The sequence below is a fragment of the Condylura cristata genome, unplaced genomic scaffold, assembly GCF_000260355.1.
Source record: "Condylura cristata isolate star-nosed mole 26May11 unplaced genomic scaffold, ConCri1.0 scaffold00001, whole genome shotgun sequence".
NCBI lineage: Eukaryota > Metazoa > Chordata > Mammalia > Eulipotyphla > Talpidae > Condylura > Condylura cristata.
In genome coordinates, this window is record NW_004567102.1 from 45,265,412 (window position 1) to 45,291,439 (window position 26,028).

The 26,028-nt window shown below is 34.3% G+C and overlaps 1 protein-coding gene across 4 annotated transcripts; it reads right to left on the bottom strand.

Moving 5' to 3' along the window:
• Nucleotides 1-37: 37 nt before the first annotated feature.
• Nucleotides 38-26,028, bottom strand: PNISR (PNN-interacting serine/arginine-rich protein). Of its 4 annotated transcripts, none has more exons than XR_001145184.1 (14): nucleotides 24,938-26,028; nucleotides 20,135-20,200; nucleotides 17,831-17,940; nucleotides 15,656-15,844; nucleotides 14,111-14,334; nucleotides 12,639-12,810; nucleotides 11,178-11,368; nucleotides 9,135-9,272; nucleotides 8,040-8,139; nucleotides 7,265-7,318; nucleotides 6,021-6,191; nucleotides 3,849-4,932; nucleotides 3,491-3,608; nucleotides 38-154 (listed from the first exon to the last, which is right to left on the bottom strand). XR_001145184.1 is itself a non-coding variant. In XM_012721739.1 (14 exons), exons 4-14 carry the CDS (start codon nucleotides 17,916-17,918, stop codon nucleotides 3,578-3,580), a joined length of 2,442 nt encoding a protein of 813 aa, XP_012577193.1. In that variant the 5' UTR covers nucleotides 17,919-17,940; nucleotides 20,135-20,200; nucleotides 22,520-22,577; nucleotides 24,938-26,028; the 3' UTR covers nucleotides 1,974-3,577. The 4 variants fall into 4 exon arrangements, 3 of the variants coding, with proteins under 3 accessions (XP_012577193.1, XP_004673776.1, XP_012577200.1); XM_012721739.1 differs by lacking the exon at nucleotides 38-154 and adding an exon at nucleotides 22,520-22,577 and having other exon boundaries at nucleotides 1,974-3,608; XM_004673719.2 differs by lacking the exon at nucleotides 38-154 and having other exon boundaries at nucleotides 1,974-3,608.

Consider the following 26,028-nt stretch of genomic DNA (forward strand, 5'->3'; position numbering starts at 1 on the left):
TTAGTGAAATTTACTGTTCAGTAATGGTTTCTCTTATAGCTTCTTAGCTATAATATTGACCTCTTCCTAAAAGTTGCAGATTTTCAGTTGCTATGTCCTCCTCAGAGCGCCTCTCAAGATACATGACCATCTCTCCAACTGAAGGCAGAAAGCTCTGCACAAAAGAACATTTAGCATGAGTTATATTTGTTGGAGTGACAGATCCAAGGAAAAAAGCAAAGTGCAAGAATGATTAAAATTCTAAGAGCTTTATTTAAATGTATTTTCTGTGAATGAAGGACCTAACAAGGCCTCAACGCCTTCCAACTACAATTTCATTTCCACAAAAAGGCAATCAGTGATTGGCCTTGACAACCACAGTAAACAAAACTTGCTTGAATACCCACTAGTTTGACCTACATAAGCTAACCTAACACTCAATATTCTTCGATACAAATTATCAACAAAAGGCTTTTTTCCAGTGATGGTTAAACCTGAGTTTGTGTTAGAGGGACCAGCAATTGTAATGCCGTCTATGGCCTGTTATTTATCTCCCAGGTTACTGCTGCCATCTTATCCAAAAATGTGATTATAAGTCTACAATTTCTTTTGTTATGAAACAAAAACCTATGTAGCATTTTGAAAATCAGTTCTATGTTATTTTTCATTCAAGTTAAAAGCGCTCTTTTTTACGGAGTTTTTATGTTTGAAATTACATACTACTATAACCACTTGTAGGTTTAACTGCTAAGTTTTTATATTTACAAAATTCCATATAAATGGTAATTATAATCAGAATGTGGTAGATTTAAGCTATGTGTTTACAGGAAAATACTATGAATGACAATAAGCCTTTATAACTGTAACTTGTAACACATGAGGTAAGGGCTAGTAAACCCAACTTCTCACCTCAGTTTAGACATTACAAATTCTACTTAAAACTGAACAACTAAGTGCTAGGGGGAAAATATCTAATTATTTCTTTATACAGTTGAAGAAATTTAAGGCCAACAGCAATTAAGTAATTTGCCCAAAATACATCAAATAGAAGGCAGACCCAGACAATTCAATGAATCTAATACTATCTCCATTAAAACATGCTTAATACATTCTAGAAAATTCAATAAAAGACATTTGATGTATTAAGAGAAAACTCAATATAAATGTAAACATTTCCATAAGATAAAATGACAGGAACTTTGGATGTTATGTAATTCCTGGATAAAAATTCTAATATCAAATTAAAATTAAAAAAAAAAAAAAAACCTCACCTACTAATTATATATACTTCATGTGTTTCTTTCAAGAAACTGAGTAAATCAGAATGTTTTGGAGAAGTTCTCCTATTGTGTATTGCACCATTAGAAACAAACTAAAATAGACTTTTTACAATGGCAGAAAACATATACAATGAGACTCCACACCAATCTTTATTTGTACTTTGGGGCCTGAAACAAATCTTGTAATTTCCTTTTCAAATTACACTTTATTCTCTTAATGGTGTGGTTTACCCGCATTCCACAAAAACAACTAGAAATATTTTTAAAGAGGATCTCTTAAGACAATTTTTATTAACCAACCCAGACCAATGAATGTCTCAAAAATGGAATCTGTTAATTTTCCGATGGTGTCATAACCAAATGATTACAACTAATTAAGATATATGTAAGTTTTAGCATTCACATGCCAAATCATGGAAGCCCAGTTTTAGAAAATCTTACCACCAATTATGTACCCAAGGGGAACATAATTCATGACATGTCAAAGAAATGAATTCTCTGAATTTATGCACAAAAACCTGAAAAACCCAAATATCTAGTTATAACACTGAAGCATCTACTAATAATCAAACCATGACTATGTTTTAAAAAATATCTACACACTTAAATGATATGAAACTTACATATTATGGCAGAGTAATAAAACTCTCAAACACTACTTTTGGCTCTAGGTCATATGTTGCCCAAAAATGTGTATATCATAACCAACAGAACTTTTCTGTAGAGTTTTATTTTGAAAATATTATTTCACTAGAAGATTAATCTAAAAAACATTTTAAGATATGAAAATGTTATACAACTTATCTATTACAAATTATTCAGGTAATTCTGAAACTAGATAAACTATTTAGCTTACCTACATAAAAAATATTGCACATTTTCCTTTATTTTGTCTCCAGATGTGAATGATGCTTAAGCCATATAGAATTCCAAACTATTTAAAAGTTGTAAAATGTCAATTTTATAAATACCAAAACTAAATGCACTGTAAAACAACTGTTTTGGTAAACATGCATTTATTCACAGTTGATTTATTTCCTCTAGATAAATGCATAACTACTCAAATTATTTAAGAACTTATGGAGAGTTACAAGAGCACACTATACAAATCTATTTCTATCTAACATTTTTGAGGAAACACTGATCTTGGTAAAGATCTGGCTTATTTTAAAATGAACTATTGCTGGTAAGAAGGCATACTTTTCATTTTCTTTGACCTGCATCTTGTCTTTTTAAATTGAAATTTAAAAGCAGTTGTTTTCAGAGATTATCTACTGCCACATACGTGAACTTTAATATGCAAATAGACCCTGAAAGCAGATGAGTTTTTAAATGCCTACAGAGCCCTCTTTTACTCATAAGTAGTATCGACACCTTAAATTGTTAGATCACTCACCAATCATAATTTTAAAAACTGACAAAACCAGACCACTTTAATGTTATGAAACTGACACAAACCTGCATAATACAGCGTTCCTCCACTGAGTTGAGGTCATATTATACTTTAAAAATATAAATATATTGAACTGTGAGTCTTATTTCTATAATAATCCCAAAATGTTTAAAATATGCTTTTAAAACAGAAGCGGATTACTGCAGAATGTAGTTCCAGACTTGACTGTTATGTCAAACACAATCGTTCCTCATAAATAATTCCTAATGGTGCACTGGCTTGATTGATTTCAGCAATTTCATTTTACAGGAGTGAACCATACTTTATACACACAGAAAATATATAATTTAAAAATCCCCAAAAAGTTTAGAAAGTTGTCATCTGCTTCCAAATGAAAAGGTCTATTTCTGGCCCTCATCCATATCCTTAACGTTGGAGTTTGACAAAAATCCATGGGTACAATTACAAACTTTGACAAACTATTAAGTTAAAACCATTTTCTTTGGGGGGAGATGAGCGGAAGTACTTTTAAAACCTATTATACAAAATTCCAGCTGCCTTTTTATAAAAGTACGTTCCTTAGTTTAAAATCGTAAAATTAAGGTGCAAGAGGTTAACAAAAATGAACTAAAGAGCTTTATTGACATCACAGTACATTCAAGAGTAATTTTAAGAACATTACAGCTGAAAGAGAATGGCATGTTTATAGTCTTATGCACTATTTTGAAAAGAAAAATGTAATACAAAGAAATCCTATTAAGTAACTTGGAGCAGCATTTGGAAAAAGTACACCTATTTACAGATTAAAAAAAAAAAAAAAGATTCTGGTTTCACCTACACAGCCACAATGTGCCTCTATAATGAGACAAGCCCTTAAAACTCATGGAATTTTTTAAACATCATGGCATTCTTGCCACATCATTCCTCAGCGTTTACGACGGGGAGGGGTTGTTGATCTGAAAAAGAAGGGAAAAGAAAAAATTTAAAAATAAAAATGCATTTTAAATTAAAGAATCTGCATTTTTTAAATAAATAATATTATATAGGATTTCTAAAATTACTTAAGGTTATGATCAATTATCAAGTACCAAACTGAGTTTATAAAAGAGAGAGAGAGAAAGGACACTTTCAACTTTGAATAAATTCAGTCAAATTTTTTTTAAAAATCAGACAAAATACTTTAAAAAGTATACTACCTTGATCGGGACTTAGACTTGTGTTTGCGGCTTGCCTTCTTACCAGACCTTTGAGATTTCTCCATGGATCGCGATCGACTATGTTTAGGCTTCTTAGCCTTCTTTTCTTTGCTACTTCCTGGAGATTCAGAACTGCTCCTTCCACTAGAATCAGAGCCTGAATGTTTTTTACTATCTTTGGTAGTACTTTTCTTACTATCCTGTCTAGAGTCATGTCTTATGATTTTTACGGATATAGAACCACTCCTAGAGAATGTTCTTTCACTTTCTCGTTTCCTTTTTAACCTATCGTCTTGATTACTGAATTTAAAATCTTTTTCCTCCCTTTTTTGTTTCTCTTTTCTTTTATCTTGTTCACGTTCCCTTTCTTTGTCTTTCTTTTTCCTATCTTTATCTATACTCCGACTCCTCTCCTTTTTCCTCTCTTGTTCTTTAGCCTCACCTTTATGCTTATGACTCCCACTAAGATTTCCACGTTGTTCATCAATTTTACGTCTATCTCGACTCCTACTGCGACTGGCACGATTAGTTCGCCTATCCCTTGAGCGACTTCTACTTCTACGTCTCTCTCGGGAAGGACTTCGATTTCTTCTTCTTTCTCTTTCAATGCTATTTCTATTAGATCTCCTCCTATCTCTAATCTTTACTCTAGTCCTATTACTCTCTATTTTAATTCTACGAGAGTAACTTCTACTCCTACTACGTCTACCTTTAATTGTTGGAGATCTACTCCTACTATGTCTCTTTTTCCTTTTAGGAGAAGATGATCTAGAAGAAGTGCGGCTACTACCTGAGCTAGAACTGTATGAAGAGCTAGAAACAGTACTGCTAGTACTACTTGTTCTGCTATTGCTACTGGAACTACCACTACTAGAACTTCCTGATCTACTCCTTCCTTGTTTTTCTTTTTCTTTATGCTCTTTTTTAGGTTCTAAAATTGATGTAGTTTCATTTGAAGTTCTTTTCTTTTCATTAACCGCATCACCGCCTGCTTCTCTTCCTTCTAGTAGTAATAGACTATTTTGCTCTTTATGGATAAATTCATTCATTTCTTTTGTGACCCTTTCTGTTTGCTGCTTTTCTTCTGAAACAGAAAAAAAAAATTCTAAGTCAAATCTACAATGAAAAAAACTCCCACACTATCAAATTTTAAGCTATCATACTTAAGAGCAATAGTGTTCAATAGAAATAAAGTACAAGTCACACAAGAAAATTTGAAATTTTCTAATAGACAGATTTTTAAGGGAAATTAATTTTAATATTCTGTTAATAGATACATAAAAAATTATCACTTCAACTGTACCCAATGAAAAGGAATATCAAGATATTCTACATTTTTTAATGTAAAATCTTTAAAGTCTAATGTATCTTTTTTTAATCTATAACATAGCTCAAAATGACCTCAGCAGCCTTATCTAGTTAGCTAGCTACCCACCTAGACATGACAGCAACAGTCATGTCCAAAACACAAAATTACAGAATGGAGCAAGTAAGAAAAGATTTTCTTTTGCTCATAAAGCAACTTACAATTAAATAAGCAATTTATTGGAAATTTTGGGTTGCTCTTGATCATCTGTTATTACTTATATAAGTTTTTCAGAAAAGAAATTCTAAATAGATATTATCCCATTATTTCTCATACCATTATGCAAACTGTTTAAGAATTGCATTTGTATACAGTATTTTCTATAAAAAATTTCCAAAATGACATGTTATCCTTAGATTTACTAAACACAATTTAAGTATCTTAGCTACAAATTACTTCTCAATAATTTGACAAATATATTTCAAAAGGATCCTTTTTCATTTTAAGAATTTTAACAGGAAATAAAAATATATTAAATAGCTTAACTTATAGCCACTATAATGAATAGCCTTCCCAAAAACCAATAAAAATACACCTTTTATAAATATTTTTCTAATTTGCTATTATTTTTTCATATGTGCATCATTAAAAATAAAATACATATAAAAAAAATAAATAAAATACATATTTTGAATATTACTATTTGTTTTGAGTAAGTTTCATAAAAATTGCAAAAGAGCTAAAATCTTTTGGTTTCAGTTGTATCATTATACTACTTACAATCTAGCTTTGCTTCTATCCCTTGATATTTTTAAAATTGAAGCTAAAAAAAAATACTGGAAAAAAACTGAGTGTAAAAAATATACCTTCCATCTGTTTATCATGCAACAGCTGCTGTTCTTTTTCTTTTCTCCAAAAAGCTTCCTGTTTTTGCCGGATTCGGTGTCGTAATTCCTCATCATCAGTGTCAGATGACTCAGAACCTCTGTCACTCCTCTCATCTTCACTGTCTCCTGATCCATAGCCACCCAGTCCACCTGTGTACATAAAGCCCAGTCTATCATATGGAAAAATTATTCTATGCACTAAACACTTTTCATGGGCCGAGAAGAAAGGTCAATTCTTTTTTTCATTTCCTTTTCTTGGAAGAATATGCTGATTCGGGGTGGGGAGGAGTATAAATTCCAATGGTAAAGGAGTTCAAAGAACCCTCATGGAAATCAATACACAGTATCTCACTCTTTTTCTTAAATATGTCACATATTTCCCACAATAAAGGAATCATGAAAATGGTCTTGTTTTACTGTCACGCTAACCAACAAAACCATTTAACAGGGCAGTAACAAAGCCTCACTAAAGCATAATCAATTTAACTAGCTTAAAAAAAAGTTAAATATCCTGAAAATATCTCTAAAATTAATTCTTTCATTGTTCCAAAACTTAAGAGATGCCAGGTAGTAAGCTAAGTTTTTCCCCTAAAAAACAGAATACTGCAGCTAGTTCTCACTAGTACAGAAATGGTACGGAGCTAAAACTACTCCCCACCCTGAAGTGATCTAAATGGTAATAACAAAATCATATGGGCATTTGATTCTATCCATTTCTGTTGATCCTCTCTATGATTAATTTGAAATGAAGAGGAAGAAAAGGCAAATTTAAGCTTTTAATTCTTGGTAATGTATCATGCAAGTAGCAAGTTATGAGCATATTACTATATACCATGATCAAGAGAAACCCTTTCCTTTATGTTAAATTTTGACTTGCTGCAACATAATCTAAATAAAGACTATTTTGGCATTGGTGGATAGACTCTTTCCTAAGGGATGTATGCAGTAGTTTTTGAAATGAGCTTATATACTACCATAGATATATGATTTATTACAATCTACCCTAGTAAACTATGAGTTACCACGTTTATAACAGTCCCACTGTGAATGCTTTCATTTAAAAAAGAAAAAAAAAGGCAAACCTTTTAGAGACTGCGATAACCCTAACACTTAAGCTTTATAAACTGAGTAGGAAAAGTACAGTTTCAAAATAGAACATGTGAGAGACAAGGTCAGTGTGATTTTTCCCATAAGGCCCTCTCAGAAATAAGGAGAACACTTACCAAGTCCAGTGAGGGAAGCCAGTGCACTGGACTGTGCCAGCTGTTTTGCAGGAGCTTTGTATCACATCAACAACAGGAACAACATGTTAACACAAATAGCCACGATTTCATAGTCATGAGTCTATGGTATTGTTAAATCTACTACTATTGCTGCTTTTTGGGGAGAGAAGAAACATTAAAAAACATAGCATTCATTTAAACTAGTAGCACGTCTGGCCTTGAAAAACTGTAATTCTGATGTGAGCTGCTACTGTTTTATAATGAAGAAAAAAGGTTGACCAGTACATCACGAATTTTATATTTGAGGTATGGTCCATAATTAAAATTTGGTTTCAAAACATTTTTTAAAGTGTTACTAAAAGTATGGAAGGGTAGGTGACTCATTTGCTTCTATAAGAATTATAACTGGTAAATTGTGAAAACTCTGAAGTCACAATAAATTATATTAGCAGTCATACACCAGTACCATGGTATCTATAGAAAAAGTCAAGTGAAATAAATTGAACATCAAGAATTTTCCACAATACACTTTATAGAACAACAGCATAATTGCTAATATTTGCTCAGGCAGTTTGGGTAAAACAAAAATATTTGTAAAAGTTGAAGATATAGTGTCTTCAAATCTAACCTTTCCCAAAGAGTTAAAAACATGCACAAAGAGAATATTCAAATATCTGCTAGTCATTCAACAAGGACAACAAAAAAAAAGTCCAAAATAACCACTAAAACCAAAATACCCCCAGAAAAACAAAAAACGAGAGCACCCACAATATACCTTTCGTTGCTTTCCGGTGTGCATCTTTGGCTACATAATAAATTTCTTCATCTGTGACATCCAGTAGAATCTCAGTCAGAAGCATTTTTGTCAATAACATCTAAGTAATGATATTTTATATATTGTTTATAATTTAATTATGATCTTTAATACAATTTGAATTTTCAAAAAAATCCAAAGGCTACCCAATCTACAAAACATTTTTAGATGAGAGAGCAAATCCAAGAAATAAAATATCTTGAAAATATTCTAAAGTATCAAAGCTTAAAAAATTCAAAATCATACCGAATAAGAAGAATGTTATCTTTGGAGTAGATACAGAACTATAATTCTAGAAAAACATTTTTTAAATGTCCCTACTAATAAAAATTTCCATAAATGTTTTAGATTGAAGAAATTATCTCTTCATTTAACAATATTATTAGTAAGCCACATGTTTTTTTAAACTACTTAGTAATTTAAATAAACCCTCAGCTCAACATAAAATCTGGGAAGGAAAACATGAAAATGACAGTGGTTCCATTCTATCAGAAAAAGGTGTTTTGTTTATCTGTTTTTTTGACTATTTTAATATAGACCTGAAATAAGGGCTAGATTCTAGCTGGCTACCAACAGCGGTTTAACATATAGTCTGCTTAGACTCTGGCAGCTACAGATTACTCCTATTAAAATGATAATACAGTGAAATCAGCATATTGATCACTGGTCTTTCATGTGAGAAATGTAACATGTTTCCCAATCTCAGAAAATCACAGTATACCTTACAGATGTTAAAGGCTTTGTAAAGTCTCACAATGAAGAAAAATTTTCAACCCGATGCTTCTAAATTTTATTTTCTACAGTGTTTTTATATTTCTCAGTATTCAAAACACTTCAGATAAAAACAGAGTAAAAAACATTCTCTTGGTAAAACAGTTTAATTACTATAACAATATCAGGAAACATACTTACTACTTTATGAATTTTAATATTAGCATACATTTTAAAACTGGTCCCTGAGTTCTCACTTTAAAGGTGTGAAGAGAGCCACCAAGAGTATTCTAGAAATTATAAACAAAATGAATTCTGTGCATGAAAAGAAATTTAACATTTTACCATTTGATACTCTTTCTCTTCTTCAGTCATCTCTGGTTCACTTTGCTCTTCTTGAGGAAGAGGAGATGGGCTTCTGGTAACTTTTCCACTGCTTGCAGCCTCAACATTTTCTGTGTCTTCATCTTCCTCATCACTGTCCTAAAAAAGTATGCTTAGTCCAAATCATGTTTATAATGTAAAATCATTATCATAAATGTATTTTTATCCCCCCAAATTAAAGTCTAAGAAACAAATATACAGAAAAGAAGTTTCTCTTAAAATGAGATATTTGTACTACAGACTTCAATTGCTAAAAGAAAAAAAGGTATTGAAGAAAAAGCAAATCCAAAAAAAAAAAAAGTACTACCTTAGAGGAAATGTAAGGTTACAAAATGGCTTTTGAAAATTAGTTTTCTTTTCTTTTCTTTTTTTTCCCTTTGTCAACCTTCTTAAGTAAATAACCAGAAACTCACCATGCTCAGAAACTGACTTTATCAGTACTTAGTGTATAAGATGGTCCTGAAATGAGTTATAGAACTTTGGACATAAGAACCACACGTAGTGTAACTTTTACAGCTCGAAATTAAGCTATTCAACTAAAATTTTGTGACTTCAAATGAAAAACATTTAATTTCCGGATGTCAGCTGGCCTTGAAACTTAGTGAAATTTGATTCTTTTTTACCTAAATGATAGATTAAGAAATTAAATCTATTTCAGATAGAGATCAGCATTTTATCTCTGTAGGATTTTATGTTTTCAGTAGACAACATACCTTAAAAAGGGGGATGTTTCCTTAGGCAATGAAGTGTTCCAAGTTATATCCTACTATGGAAAGACTTTTATTTTAACAAGGGGGAAGAACACAAGGCTAAGGCTAAGAACATATGTAACACAAGCTAAAGGCATGTAGGAAGAGAGAGAAGATAATCTCCAATTTTTTTTTGACACTTTAACATCAAACCTGGAAACACACTGTTTAATGTAAGGACTGAAAAAAAGGGTAAACTTCAATGGTGGTAGTAGGTTGTTTCTTAACACCTAAAACAAAAACTTAACTTTGGCATGGTTCTTTTGCTACAAAATAAGTTATTTATGGAATTTAAGCAAAACCAACATCTCCCTAAATCTAATCACCATGTTGTCCTTGAGGTTTATTTCTGAAATGGAAAATGGCCTTGGAATGAAGACTATTTTCCTGAGTTGCACACAGGTCAATGCTGTGGTTGTCATACCATCTTTATCATATACACACCATTATTTGACAAAACACTGCTAAATAAAAAAACATCTAAGCCACTCATGTAAGACTTATAGATTACAACTTTATGCTAATATTAGTGTTCATATCACAAACTATGGAAGTTTTATACTACTAGGTATAGCATATACTTAAGTATTCATAAAGGGCAGATTTCTCAATTGCCATTTTAATTTAGTTTTGTTTTATAAACTACTAGCCAACACGAGAATACAAATTTGTTTGTCAAAGTGATCTATCAATCACCCCACTGAATAATGTCTCTCTGGAATAAAATGTTTTATAAGCTCAGTGTCCCCATGACATAGGGTATATGGGCAAGAGTGGTTTGATGGAGGGAAATAAAGTAAAAGGTACTCAGGGGACCTTCCCTGGTGGCTCAAGGAATTAGGTCTCAGTACTAGAAAGCTATTGGCAGCCACTGCAGCAAGAGTTCAATTTCCCACCAGGTTGCTGACCCACATGATGCATTTATTAGACCTCTCCTGTCCTGCCTGCAACCCAGCTCTTGTATGCATAAATAAATCTTCAAACAAACATACGTAGAGCCAAAAAGAGAGAGAAAGAAAAAAGATATCATCAAAAGCCTATCTCATCAAAACTTAGTTTAAAAAATTAATAAACACAGCACCCCACTTTTCCTTCATTTTACCTTTAATACCACATACCAAAAACCCACAACTCCCACATATTTACTAGAAAGTAATTTCAGGAACATTTAATACTTTTCCAGAAGCTAAAATGACTATTTCATAAGCTTCATATAGAAATCATATGAAGATTCATGTCAGCAGATTTTACTTACAAATTTACTTCTCTGAGGTAAGCGAGGGCCATCTCCACCTTCAGCATCTTCTGTGGCCTTCTTTTCTTTTTTTGACAATTGTGAACGTTGTTGTTCCATTCTTTCTTTCTCCAACTTCTTCTGCTTTTCACGTTCCATTTTTTCAAGACCTTCACGAATCCAAGCTGGAAGAGTCCTGCGTTTTACTGCATCTGTTTTAAACACAAAAAAAAATTTATAAATAAGTAATAATTGCTAATAAATGCTTGAGTTCCTTATTCTTGAATTTCTACAAACTTTGCGAATAAATCAAACGATCACCTCACTGTATCAAAAACATACTAAGATCTTTTTTACTCAGTCTCCTGCAAGTGAGAAAGCTGAGACTCAAAGAGTGATTAAGTGATATGCTTAACGTTACTAAGCTCATAAGTACTGAGACAGGCTAACTGAGAGCCAAACTTATGCTGCTTCTTAAAACAGGAAAATCGAACAGAGTCAAAAGCACAAGTTCATTGTTACACTGAGAATTCATGTGAACAAGTTTAATGTCAGGAGTTAAAAAAGAAGTTAAAGATTTCTATAAAATTGTATATTTTTTTTAAAAAAAAGATTTATTTATACATACAGAACTGGGGTACAGGCCAGAGGTGGGGGGTGAGGAGGTGTAAGAGGATCCACCAGAGACAGAGTGGGGAGAAGAACAGGCAGATATACTGAAATGCATTGCTAAGGGGAGCAGTGGGCAGATCAGGAGAGGTCTGCCACACTATGTGGATCATCTCCCTAGCCATAGATTGAAATCATGCTGCAGTGGCTGTGCCAGCTTCACAGTGCTGTGCTTTAACCTGTTGTACTACCATGGAGGGCCCAAAATTATATAAATTTCTTTAAAATTCTATTTTGTGATAAAAAGAAGACTTAAGTGAGATGGTTCATTAAGTGTTGGATTTGAGGCTTTCCCAATATAAAGTAACATAAGTATATAACTTGTCAATGGAAATAAGTTCTAATAGGGTATTTCAAAATTGAACTTTTCTATCAAATATTTATGGACAGTATATAGAAATAATCTAATGAAAATTAATTTGGCAGCAATGACCAAATAAACAATAGAAAAAGACCAGACACAAAGAATTAACTAGGAGGTTTTAAAAAGGATGAAAAGTTCATATACTGGAATAACATCAAATTGTCAACAATGAAGAAAATGTGAAGATGCTCTGGCCATCATAAAATTACCTTTCACCATAAAAACTGGAGGTTAAGGTATAAAGATTTTTAAAAATTATTTAAAACCTTGTATTTCAGACCAGTAGTCTTTTATAATTTTAAAATTCATGACTATATAATGTTAGGATTTAAAAAAAAGTCAATTCCTAACATATCAAAAGATATTAGGACAATTTAAGGAAATAAGACCTTCTTTTAAAGTAATTAAGAACTGATTCCAGTTGTGGCTCACTAAACTTAAATAGCTACCAATTTGTGGAGGCTCCTGCTTCACTGGAAGTGCAATAGGAGAACGCTGCCGATCCCTGAATGTTGATGGTCTTTCTCTTCGATTCTGGGGGGGTGCCGGAGGTCCTGGAGGTCCTGGTTGCCAATAAGGAGGATGAAATCCACCTTGCGGTGGACCAAAAGCAGCCCCATGCTGAAAGAGTATTGCAGTTTATTTTTCTTCACATTATACAATACACTCTCTGGGACACACGTGTGTTATGAACTGGGACAGTAGAAATCCATGTGTGAAGCAAATCCAAGATTTCCATGGTTCTAACATCCACTGATAGTTTGTCACCCAAAAAACCTAAGCTTACTTTTCTTGAGAAAGATTTTCTGCCTACACAAATGCTAAGAGCTATCTGAAATTCAACTGATAAATGAATTTTTTATCAATTCCAATTTTCTACTTCTTATGAACTTAAGTTGTTTCTATAATCTTGGAAGAAATACCTATTTTCAGCACAGAGTAAAAGCTACTGAATCAATACTTTTTTCCAATTTTGTCATTTTCAGAGGCTTTTCTAAGTCATTTGCCAAAATAGTTCTTTGCTTGTCAGCAGGGGGATCTATAAGTAAATGTAACGATTAAATAGACATTCCCTGCTACTTTTCTTCTTCAAAAACAAACTCAAACAAAAATTGTCAATCTATATACCAAGTATGGGAGTACAAAAAGTTCTGACAGGGTATGAATGAGGATTACTCTCTCAAGGTGAATACTATTTACATTTATGTCAATTATCTGTAATTTGTGAATGTGAGTTTTTTTCAAAATTTTAAATTATGATAGTTTATCCATGGTATCAGTCACAATCAGTTATTTCAGAATGACACCTTATAGTTTAAGGGTGGACTGTGGTATTTGTAGAGAAATGAAAGCATTTGTAGAGGAAATAAAGTCTCATTGAACAACACTATTCCCCCATAGAGTTCTATGTCCCTAGAAATGAATTAGATGCTACAAAAAAAAATTATGTAGAATTCCATTAATATGTCAGAATGGAAAAAAAAATGACACTGGAAAAAGTCAGCATTCTACTTAGAAGGTACTGCATTTAAGAAAACAGTATGTTCATGTATTCACACATTTTACTTAAGTATAATTTGTTAATAATGTATTCAACTACTGTGTATTTTCTAAACTTTATTCAATATTTGCATATACCACTTTGAAATTAAGAAAACAAAATACCCTATGGCTATTGTGCTTACACATTTTCATTTAATCCAAAAATTGTCCTAACAATTCTTTAATACTATTTTCCTAAACAAATCAAAAACCAGAAATCACAAAATCTAATGCATTTACTACTAAAAAATTGATCATTTTTCTGATACAGATGTATGTGTATCTGTAAAAGTCTGAAAAGCAAAACTCTTGATGAGACATTTCCAAAGAATGGATTACGTGCACATCTACAATATTAAAGCAACAAAATATCTTTCACCTGATAGTCAAACTGGTTCACTGGCCCCACTGCAAAATTATCGGGTGGTCCACCAAAGTTGTGATTGTTCTGGTTAAACATATGCCTGTTGTCAGGGGCAAATTCCCCACTGTCCTGACTGTTGCTGTCTTCGGAAGGTGGAACAATGTCCATTGGGCCTGGTGTTGGTGGCATCCATGGCTGATCTGGAGGGGGATGTGGGGGTTGCTGATGCATTCCCCATTCTATTTAGGATTTAGGCATAAAAACATTCAATAGGGAGTTATAACAAAATCAACACAATTTTTTTAGATCTCAAGAAAGCTAAACTTTTTTAGTACAGAAAATAAACTTATAACTTCTTGATCAAATTCCTCTTATATGTCTTAAAAATAAATAATGAAGTAATCTAATAATTTAAATGTGCTAACTCAACTCTAATTCAATCCTAAACAAGTAAGTCACATTCCCAAAGTTATTTTAACAGACTCCAAAGCAATTTTCTGGAATTTTCTATTTCTGCCCATTTGTATTAAGGTAAAATAAAAATACCTTTTATGGAGGTAATTTCATATCATATAAAATGTAAGTTATATATAATTTCTTTTATACATAAACATTTATCCTCACAACAACCCTGTGAGGTAGGAGAAATCATATTACTTTTGTCGATTTCAGAAAGAGAAATTGAGGTACAGAGATAAATCACTTCCTAAAGTAACAAAGTCATTAGAATAAACTAGGGAGTTGGGGATGTAGGATAAGCCATTCACAAACTTGAGCTTGGGAACCAAAACATTTTTAAACTTGGGAAAATATGATGTATCTTCAAGAAAGCTAAAAATAAAACCATCCCAGAGTATCAAATATTAGAATATTCATTTTGCTTAAGTGATGTTTAAGGATTAGTTTTTCCATTTTTACATAGACTAAGAGGGATATGACCTCATCATCAACAAACTCAAATGTATGATTCTTTTATAAATAACATGATGTGACAATTTAAGTCATACAAATAATGGAAAATTAGACTAGCATCATACTGTGAACTAAAAAACCAAAGAAACAAAAATTTCAAAGATAAAAACTTAGGTAAGATCTCCACTATTAGAAAAAAGGAAAGGCAGAAAAAAAATGGGTGGGTAAGGGGGGTTGAGTATATTTAACAGATTAGTTTGTCACATAGTGACACAATTTTTCCTTAATTAGAGACTCGGCATATTTTGTTTTGCCATTGCTGCTTCTGAAAAGGCCAGAGGTTGCAACAGAGAGACATAGAATGCTCTCTTCCCTAGATGTCAAGTGAGGTTTCCAGTGTTCCCAGCCCCTGTGAGCCTAGGAATGAAGAATCGAGAAAAAAATCAAACTGAGTGCCACAATGCTGGCAGACTGAGAACGAAACTAAATTTTACCACAAAATGTCAAGGTTTCTAACCTAAATGAAACTACTGATGCTTTAGGAGCATTAACTTCAAGCAGTCATAAAGCTAACCAAATTAACCTATTAAAATTAATGATTTTATTTCATAAAAAGTCTTTAAATTTGGAAAACATAAAACAACAAACCTGGCTGCCACATTCTGTTGAAGTTCGAATCCCCTTGAAAATTCCCATGATTGTTCGGACCAGATTCCATGGTTGGCATATCCTGTCCATTTGGCATCATTGCTGGTGGTTGTTCTACCATGCTTTGCTGTCCTGATGCTTCTCTTTGGGCAATCCAAGCTTGAGCCAATGCAGCCCAGTCAATCTGGCCTAACAAAATTTAACATAGCAGAACTTCGCATTTAGAATAGAGACACTATACCAGTGTTTCTATGTACAACAAGTACCTCAGTGATTCCTTGCTACAAACTTTATTACACAGTGTTACTTCTGAGAGAATGCTTACAAAATAACCCACATTTAGGCTAGAAAATGATATAAACTACTTAAGATTTTCAGAAGAGGACCAAAAAAACCCCACTCTTACCTGATTTTTAAAAAGATTTATTTATACAGGAGCTGGGGTATAGGCTAGAGGTGCGAGGAGTGAGAGGATTCACCAGAGAGAGTGGGGGGGGGGGTAGAACAGGCGGATCTATTGCTGTGAAATGCAATGCTGAGGGAAGCAGTGGGCAAAACAAGAGAGGTCAGCACCATGTGAGTTAGCAAGCTGGCAGGGGATCGAACTCATCTGCAGTGGCTGCCAATGGCCTCAACAGTGCTGAGACTTAATCCTTTGCCCTACCAGGAAGACCCATACCCGATTTCTAATATTAACTTATAAGAATTTTATCCCTCATACTTACCTTTATTGAGTTTTATAGTCTTTAATTCCCTTTTTTTTTTAACCACCACAAAAACAGATATCAAACTCACTGTTCTTCCTCCAGCAGTTTCCAATCCATGTCAACACTGGATCCTATAGACCCTGCGTGAGTACAGCAACACATCCCTACTCTTCACAGTGGCCCTTCTTGACTAGCTAAGGCTCCATTCTCAGTCAATATACATCTCTTTAAAAGCTTTTAGCTATTCTTTATTCAAAATTCATTGTCCCTAGTAACTTAAAGGTTTTCCTTTCCTTCTCAAATATCTATACTTTAAATTTTAAGGTTTAACATCAAAAATTTTATAAAATAACAGTTTTCCATATCTTATTTTAAGCAAAGATTAAATAGCTACTCTTATATATCTGGTGATATATATTGACATAATCCATCTAGAGTTCAATTTGGCAATATGTAGCTAAAACTTTCCAAATGTGCAATTGTGTCCTAACCTAGTTCTTGGATTGTTTTTCTTAAGAAGATAACTGGACAAGTAAATAATATAATGTATACAAAACTTTGGTAATTATTTCAAAAAGCTAAAATACAATCAGTTGTTAATCAATCATAAAATACAAAATTACATTAAGATTAAATTACATTAAGATTAAAAAAAAAATCTGATTAACCCAGTAAAAGTAGGATAGCACCTATTATGAAACAAAATTAGCTATGTGTTAACAACTATTAGCTAAGTAATAAGTGGGTCTAGTCTATAGTCTTTCATTTTACAGATGCTTGAAATATTCTATCATAAAGTGAAATTTTTTAATGTAATACAGATAACATACTGTGATCTAAATGAAACTGTAAGATTTTAAATTAACAAAGAAAATATGCTTTACTTAAGCTACACATTTTAAAGACTCCTTTCTTTAGAAGAACAAGAACTAAAAGTTTTTTTTAATTTTTAAAAAAGATTTATTTTATTTATTAATTCATATAAGAACTGGGATATAGGCCAGAGATGGGCAGGGGCAGGGAGGGCGGTAAGAGGATTCACCAGAGACAGTAGGAGTAGAAGAGGTGGATCTACTAAAATATACTGCTGAGTGGGCAATACAGGAGAGTTCTGCTGCACTATGTGGGTGACCTCCCTGGCCAGGGATCAAACTAATGCTGCAGTGGGTGGCAATAGTTTTATAACACTGAGACTTTAACCCTTGTGTTATCAGGGAGGCCCAAAACAATTTTAAAAATGTAAAATCTTCATCAATCATTCTATCTTTTGAGAAATTCTTCAAGGGAAATCCATTTCCTTATATGTAAGCCATAACAAGGCCAATTATGAGAAAAGATTAAATTCTGAGCATAATATGAGCCAATTAAACATTCTAATTCCATATCTCTTAAATGCCTGGCATATGTCCTGCTCACCACCACGTATATGCCCACCTCCCCAACTTTCAAATTTGACTGGTTTCCTTACTCGGATCCTGTTGGTGTTGAAATGACTGCATCCACTGTTGCTGGTTCAAAGGCCACTGCTGCCAAGGCTGTCCTCCTTGATCCCACATTCTGACGGCTAAAGTTGATTTTCTGTAGTCAACAAAATAAACAGTAGAAAGATTAGAGTGAGAATTCTTTAATTTTAGAAGCTCACACACTGGAAATTATGTGATGACACATTTATGTGATCAGAACTCTAAAATTCTGGCAACAGATTATCAGAGGCTACCGAAACTTTTAGGCTGGCAGGAGTAGAAAAGTTCATGTTACTGCTAATGTCACAGTTTGGTCTGTGGGAAGCACAGTCCCAAACAATTTTGCTCAATAAAGGGAGGAAAATCCATTTTTTTCCCAGTGTAAAACTTTAGAAATATAATTTTGAGATCATTAAAAGAAAAGGTGATTTAAGGCTGTTTTTAAATCCTCACACTTCTTGAGGGAAATCAAATAACTCCTCCTCAGAAGGAAAACTCTTCCTAATAAATAATCAGTTAATGAATGCAGAAAGTAAAATAAAATTTTTAGAACTGTCATACTGCCAAACTAATAAAATAACCAATTCAGACAATCTTCAAAGAAAGCTGATGGAAAATCAAAAATTCTAGGGATGCCAAATTATCAACCCTAGAAGTTAGTAAGTACCTCATGAGACAAAAATCATGCTCCCCGAATAACTATCAATATTTTCACCAAAACATTTTACTGAATTCAACAGTTTCTGAATCACAGTTTCAGTATAAAGGAATTCAGGAGACAAAAGGAACAAGGTAAACAATGTTTAAAAGCAATAATCACACAATTTCAGCAGGTGACAGTCAACAAAACCAGGTTTCTTAACATGTAAATAGCACAGAAAAAGGATAAAACCGTAGTAACCATTAAATATAAGTCCCAGGTTAAGGAAGGGGACCTATCATGCCAAAGAACTTTTCTGTAGTTTGAAAACTTTTCTAATAAAACATTTTAACGTATAAGCGTAGTATCTTTGTACTTTATTCAACACTGCTAGACAACCCTGTTCAAGAACCAAAGCAAAGTCCTGCATGGTAAACAGAGAATGTTTCTTCATTTTGTACCAGAGTTTTAGCATAGAGCAAGGGACTCGAAACAGATTTACTATCTGTAATCTTGGGAACCTATACAGCATTATAAACTAATTACTTCAATCAACTAGGAAAAAACACAGAAATATTTACTAAACAAATCCTTCTAAAAACAGGACAAAAACAAGTCTTGGTATTGCAGGATCACAAAAAGCAGAAAAGTGAGATAACAAGGTAAGAGACACCAACTCAAACAGAACAATTGACTATAACAATTTAGGATCTGACTCCAATCAATGGCAGATCTTGATCTCACAAAGAATTCTGTGAGTTAGGGAATATGCATTCCTTTGCCACCGTGATTTACAACAGTCCCCCTTACCTGCCGTCTTGTCTTCCAAAGTTTCAGCCACTCAGGGTCAAATATCACATGAGCACAGTATGATACTTACAGAAAGGTACCATATTTACATAGCTTTCATTACAGTATATTGCTCTATGTTCTTACTGCACTGAATGTGCAAGTTAAATTTTATCATAGGTATGTACACATAGGAAAACATAAGAGTATATACAGAGTGCAGTACAATTCATGGTTCTAGGTAAGCCCTGCAGGGTCAAGGATATCTTAGAACATATCCTCACAGACAAGGGGACTACTAAATTTGTAAGTCAAGTGTACTTATCTTCTAATTGAAATAATATAGTTCATTATAATGGTTTTATTAGAATATGATGAAACAGTCATTAAATAACACGACTTGACGCCAAGAACTGGACTGGGTATCAGTTTCAAGATAAATACACTTTTTCTAATCTCTTCTCAGATATTTTTTCATCTGCCACTCTTGTCCTTCTCATTTTCAACTATACCCCTAAAACTCTTTTAAAATATCTTCTAACTTTTAAAGTTCATAAAAAGTAAAGAGGTGGCCCTCCCTGGTGGCGCAGCGGGTTAAAGCACTGCACTGAGAAGCTAAAGCCACTTCCGCATGAGTTCGATTCCCGCCTGCCACGGAGGTGACCACATGGCGTGGCAGACCTATCCTGACCGGCCCGCTGCTCCCCTCAGCAGTGTATTTCTGCCTGTTCTGCTCCCCACTCTGTCTCTGGTGAAGCCTCTCACCACCCCTGAGCCTCTGGCCTGTACCCCAGTTCTGTATGTACAAATAAATAAATCTTTAAAAAAAAAAACAGTAAAGAGGAAATGCCAATTATTTTGATTGATCTCAGAGGGTTACCTTTGTTCAATAATTAGGTTGATTCACACTACAGCATGGAAACATATCAGCAAGATTACTTATGCCCTGAAAAAAAAGAGAGATTTGTCTCAGATTAGGAAACTAACAGAAGTAATAAAAATAAAATCTATAGATGCAACATAAAAACATGACTATCTCCAAATAAATTTGAAACATTTCTTCTGTTAATTTTAAAATGAGCATTATTTACTATTAGAAGGAAAACAAGCACATCTGATCTTATTCTTCATAATATATAACACAAGCTTTTAAAACATTTTTTTCCTTTTGAAATATTTTTTTAAAATAATTCATTAACAAAACAAAACAATGTCAATAATTTGGGTTGTCATATATGCTGAAGAAAAAAGAGAGAAGAAACATTAAAAAAGATTTCATCCACCTGTTAACTCTCATGGCACAAACAAGACAATAAAATGCATTAAGTTTTTTTTATGGAATTCTAAGCTTAAAATTTAACATCAGCAAGGTGAGGACAATTTGTCCTTCAGTTCTGTTTTCTTTCCACTGGATCACAGCTTTTTAAGTTTGATGAGAAGATAAATTTATCCTTTTTATTTACCTAGGTACAGGACAACTTCTTATATATAGCAGGCACTAAACAGCAAATGAACAAACAGGCTATGACTCCTTTCTTCTGTTTATTTTTAAATGTTAATGATAAGGAAGCTACTGACCTATATTTATGAGGACCAAAAAGCTGACAAAAGTACAACTTGCTGTGTTTTCCAAAGCTCTTAGTGGCCTATCATAGTTCACTGCAGATCCTAGAGGTAGATTGAAAACTCATACAAAGAAGGCACTGTCACCAGCTCTATATGCCAACTGTAGATGCAAACTGATATGCACTTAGTAAAAACACCTGAATGATGAAGATGACATGTACTGACTCCCTACCATCGTTTCCAATACATAGGTTTACTTTTCTAAATATACTGAATAAAATGTTCTTTTTTTATTCATGTTTATGGAGCCTACAAACAACTGTTCTTCATCCCCCTTTTACATTTTCTGGTCATCAATTGTTCCCTTGACTTCAGAGAAAAAGTTTTGGTTCATACACCTACAAGAAACTTTTGAGTATAAGGACTCAAAGTACACTTTAACCCCTGGTTTTCTCATCTGTAAAATGGAGGACATAGTAAGTGCCTGTTTCAAAGGATTACTGTTGAGGATTAAATGAGGAACACATAAAAACAGCACAGGAAATTTCACAGCACTCCTCAAATTTACAACCCAGGAGGGAGGTTGATCAAGCCAACCCATCTACTCAAATCCATTTTCTTTTTTAAAAACATTAAGACTTACCCAGATTTCATTTTATCTTCAGAAAAAAATCTTCCTGTTCCTATGCTGTATTGGGTAGCAGATTTTATTATTAAAAAAATAAAATTCAAAGCTTTATGTCCAAAGCTTTTACTTTTATATTTTCAAGAATATTGATTTGTATTTCTTGCAGTCATTTTTCACCTTATTATAAACAATCACTGCCATTTTTACTGTATTTTCTAAAAGCTCTCTCCCTCCCCTCCCCACACAAAGTTTTTATGGGAGCTACTCAAATATACTATTTGATACACCTAGGCTGAGAACAGTAACAGAAAAAAACTGTAAAATTATAAGCAGCAGAGCAGAATAACAACATAGCAAAGAAGTGAGGAATTATTAACAAAATGTTTCATTTAAACCTGCAGTGGAGAAACTTGACTACAAAAGACCAAACAGTTAAAGACTTTTTGGAAGACAATTTAGCATTACAGCATTTTATCAAAATTGTCAATGCCCTAATCCAGCATCAATTTCACACACAAACTATGTATGTGAAACTTTGGAAGCAGAGTTTCTGTAGTTATAGTCAAGTCAAGGTTATACTGGATTAAGGTAGATCCCCATCTAATATGATTATGTCCTTATAAGCAGAGACACAGACACACACAGGCAGTGTGCCGTGTAACCACAGAATTGACTGCAGTGATTTGTCTACAGTCAAGGGAGAGCCAAGGAAGGAAAGAAGCATCCTTGGGCACTGGAAGAATGGATGAGAGTGAATATGTAGAATGGCCTTCCTGAAACCCTCACTTCAGACTTCTCATCTGGAGCTCTGTGAAGGAGTAAATTCCATATTTTATGTTATTCAGTTGGTGGTAATTTATCACAGTATTCCTACCATATTAGGAGAGCCAGAAATGTACATATTTATTCTATCCATTTTTTAGATGGCTCTTTTAAATAAGCATTTGTTGAGGTAAACAAAACATGGACAAGGATGAAAATTCAGTGTTTAAAACCCGTAAGCATCAGTTGCAAAATTAAAGGTATAGAATCACACCAATTATTTCATGCAAACAGTGAAATGTTTCTCACATTAATCACAAAGTTTAGAAAAAATCCAGAAAGCCTCTTCTCCCTTGGCATTTCAGTCCTCCACATCAGGTGATGGATTTCAAAGTGGAAAAAAGAAAAAAAAAAAATCACATGTTCAATTCAGTTTCAGGTGGAAATAACACTAATAAAGGTTAATCTTGCAATCATTTGGAACAAAGTAAAAAAGGATTTTGTAATGTGATGTGAAATGCATTTTAGTGTATAATGAAATACTTTGCACCTTGTAGCTCAAGCAACGTATTAAAAAAAAAAAACACCACTGAAGCTTACTTACAGATGTTTTAAAAAAAGTGGTGGAAAAGAAATGCAGAGTGCCTAAAGGAAGTGACACCTCTGTAGCAACAAGCACATTAATCTTGGTTCTAATAACATTCTTCAATCAAAAAAAAAAAAGAGAGAGAGAGAGAGAGAGACAGAATCTTTAGAGAAACTGCTGATCCCATAGACGGGACAAGAAATATACAAATGAGTCTGGAGTTACTTATAGTTATCAGGAAGTAAGAAAGTGCCTTCCCTCTCTCTCACCAAAGGGGGTGTGGCAAGCTCTCCAAAGCTGAACAATCTCAGAAACAAAGCAAAATAGTATTGGATTACAATATGAATTAGGACACAAAGATTTGATTTAAAATTTCCCGTGCAGAGGAACTGTATGTAAATTATGTGGATACTCCATCCTCAAGGAAGGAGAACATGAACTGTCCAGTCAAGTATGCAGTACACAGACTTCTTTCTGCAGACCACAGTATGGAGAGGAGGCAGGGGGGAGTAATCTCAGCAAACACTACCTCAACAGATGATGTTAAAAGGTTAACATCAAGTTGATAAATCCCTTTGTAGTATGTACCCTTAACAGGATTTAATGAAAAACGTACTTTGCCTCAGACCTGAACATCAGTCTTATGAGAAAAACATCACAAACTCCAAGAGCAGAGCACACTATAATATACCTGACCAGCACTCCTCAAAACTGCAAAGGTAATGTATTAATTTGCTAGAGTTGCCATAATAAAGTACCATAAACTGAGTGCTTTATACAACAGAAATGACTTGCTAGCAGCTTTCAAAGTAAGATCAAAATGTCAGCAGTACAGGTTTCATTCTAAGGCCCCTCTCCTTGGCTCCTACATGAATATCTTCCCCATCCCCCATGTCTCTACCTGATGTTCCCACGGTGTCCTAATATTCTCTACCAGTCATACATATTAAGCCCTACCCTAATGACCTCATTTTACTTCTCTAGAGAGCCTATCTCCAAATACAATCATATTTTGAGGTGCTGATGTTAGACTTCTTATTTTGAAGGGTTAAAATTCAGCTTGTATTAATCAATGAAATCAAGAAAAGCCTGGGAAATTGTCACAACCATGAGAAGAGACTCAGGATACACGACAACTAAATGTCATATAACATCCTAAATGGATTCTGAGACTGACAAAGGACATTAGACAATAACGTAGGCCATATGGATTATGTACTTAAGTTAATAATAATGTGTTAATATAGGCCATTAATTGTAACAAATGCACCATCATAATTACTGGTAATAATGGGGGAGAGTATATACGGTAAGTGTACTATTTGCTCGATTTTCCTATAAATCAAGTGTTCTAAAGAATGAGGTACATTAATAATTCTTTTGAAACAAAGTCTCAAAAACATCTTAAATTACTGTCTGTTGTTGCTTTCCCTACAGCCCATAACACTACAAAACAGTGCTGGTGGTGAGTCTTTACTGTTCTGGTTTGTTTTGAATTGTTTTTGCCTTGCTACACTTAAAGAAATTCCAAGTTTATTTTGCTCTCCTACGAATTAACCAGGGAGAATGCCTATGTTGTTCATATGACAATAATAACCATCATGGGATAATATGATTAAAATAGTTCCCCCGAAACCTAACAAACATAAAATGTCCATTAAGTAAAAGAACACAAGAGAAATACACACGAAGAAATCTAAAGGTAATTAACAGAATGCATGTCCCTTTGGCTGCGCCTGCGTAGTGGAAGCTGCACAGCACAGAAGGTCCAGGTCCGGGGCCCCCGCCTTCTCCGCCCCTCAGTACCCCTCCCCATAAGGGGGTTCCCACTGCGCAGGCGCAGTGCTTAACGGCCAGTCGGGAGCCCAACAATTAGTCCCTTCTCTTGCGAGAAGAAACTCTCATAGTTAGAGGAAGGGGTCGTGAGTATTCTCTGTAACAGCAACATTTCCTTTTTCACCTACAGCACCGCTCTGATTCACAATCAGGAGGATGCCACTGTTTCACGGGGATGGGGTTCCAGCGGTCGCGCCAAACAGCGTACGCAGCTGATGTGTTTGTTATGTTACCTTCGGTACAGAAACTAAGGAGATTTTAATGGCCAGGCAAGTCCCCACGCGTAATTGTTCTCTGCTACTTACCCACTCTGGTTCCGGAACACGGTTGTCGCCACCGTTCCTGTAATGCTTCTCCTACCCTTTCGATGCTTCTACTTCTTCACGAACAAGACAAGATGGCGCTCGAGTAGTCTCACCCGGAAGTGAATAATAATATCCGCTAGTCATCTGAAGCCATATTGACCCCCATCCTGGTCTTTGAGCACGTGATTGTACTTGGGTAACATGTTTCGACGCCATTTTTGATATGGGCAAAACCGCCTCGACTCCGTAGTCACCGGGTAAGTGAACATTCCTGTACATTGCCTCTTCCTGGAGCCAGCGTCATACCCAGCCCACTCGCATCTTTACAGTAGGCTGAAAGCCAAGAGGTTTAAGTATTCTGCATGGGACACCGTCAGTTTTTTCTCTATAGCAACATGATTCTCCTTCAAGAGGAGGTATGTTCTCCCACCCTTAGGCTCTCATTTCAGAAAAGGGACTGAATTTGCGGCGATACTTTCGAACTACGGAAGGGCCTCAAGGTCAAACCGAGTCTGCACTGACGGACGCTCTAGACGCCGGGAATGGTATTTCGGACGATCCAGGGTCCAGTCTGAATTTATGGAATACGTCAGCCGTGGCTCTCAGCGCCGCCGGGTGCGATGGCACTGGACGTTGGTGCAGAATTCAGTCCAGATGGTAGCGATAGCGAGGACCTTAGCGCACCCTTTAGTAGCTTTTTAACTTAAAATGCCCCTTCTCGGGTACGCTGGCTCCCCATGACACACCCAGCTTGTCCCCATATTTCGTTCTTTCTCCGCGACCCTTAGGGAAAGTGGCGGGGAAGTGCAGTTTGCTTCCTGCTACTGGTTTCAACTACAAGATGGCCTCCAGAATGGATTTATGCAGTGTAATTTCTTCGAATGGGATACTTTGATTACACAATGTTTGAGTATGAACCACCATCAAGTGTCAAAAGTGTCGATTTCCAGGCCAGGAGCTACGAGTTACAAGGAAAACAAAAATGGCCTAAAGATAAAAAATTATTTCTCAAAGTAAACTCTGGAAAGCACCTTTCTAGAGGGGAACAGGAAACTTGTGTAACTGAAGAGTGACTCGGTATTTAAATTGTT

Bases quoted from the DNA above. Each gene is read 5' to 3' on its own strand.
- PNISR (XM_004673719.2), bottom strand. From the start codon at position 17,918: ATGTGGGATCAAGGAGGACAGCCTTGGCAGCAGTGGCCTTTGAACCAG. The intron at 14,335-15,655 runs GTTTGTTGTTTT...AATCCTAAATAG, and splicing joins CAACAGAATGTGGCAGCCAG to AATGGGGAATGCATCAGCAA. The intron at 7,319-8,039 runs GTATATTGTGGG...TGTGATACAAAG, and splicing joins ACACCGGAAAGCAACGAAAG to CTCCTGCAAAACAGCTGGCA.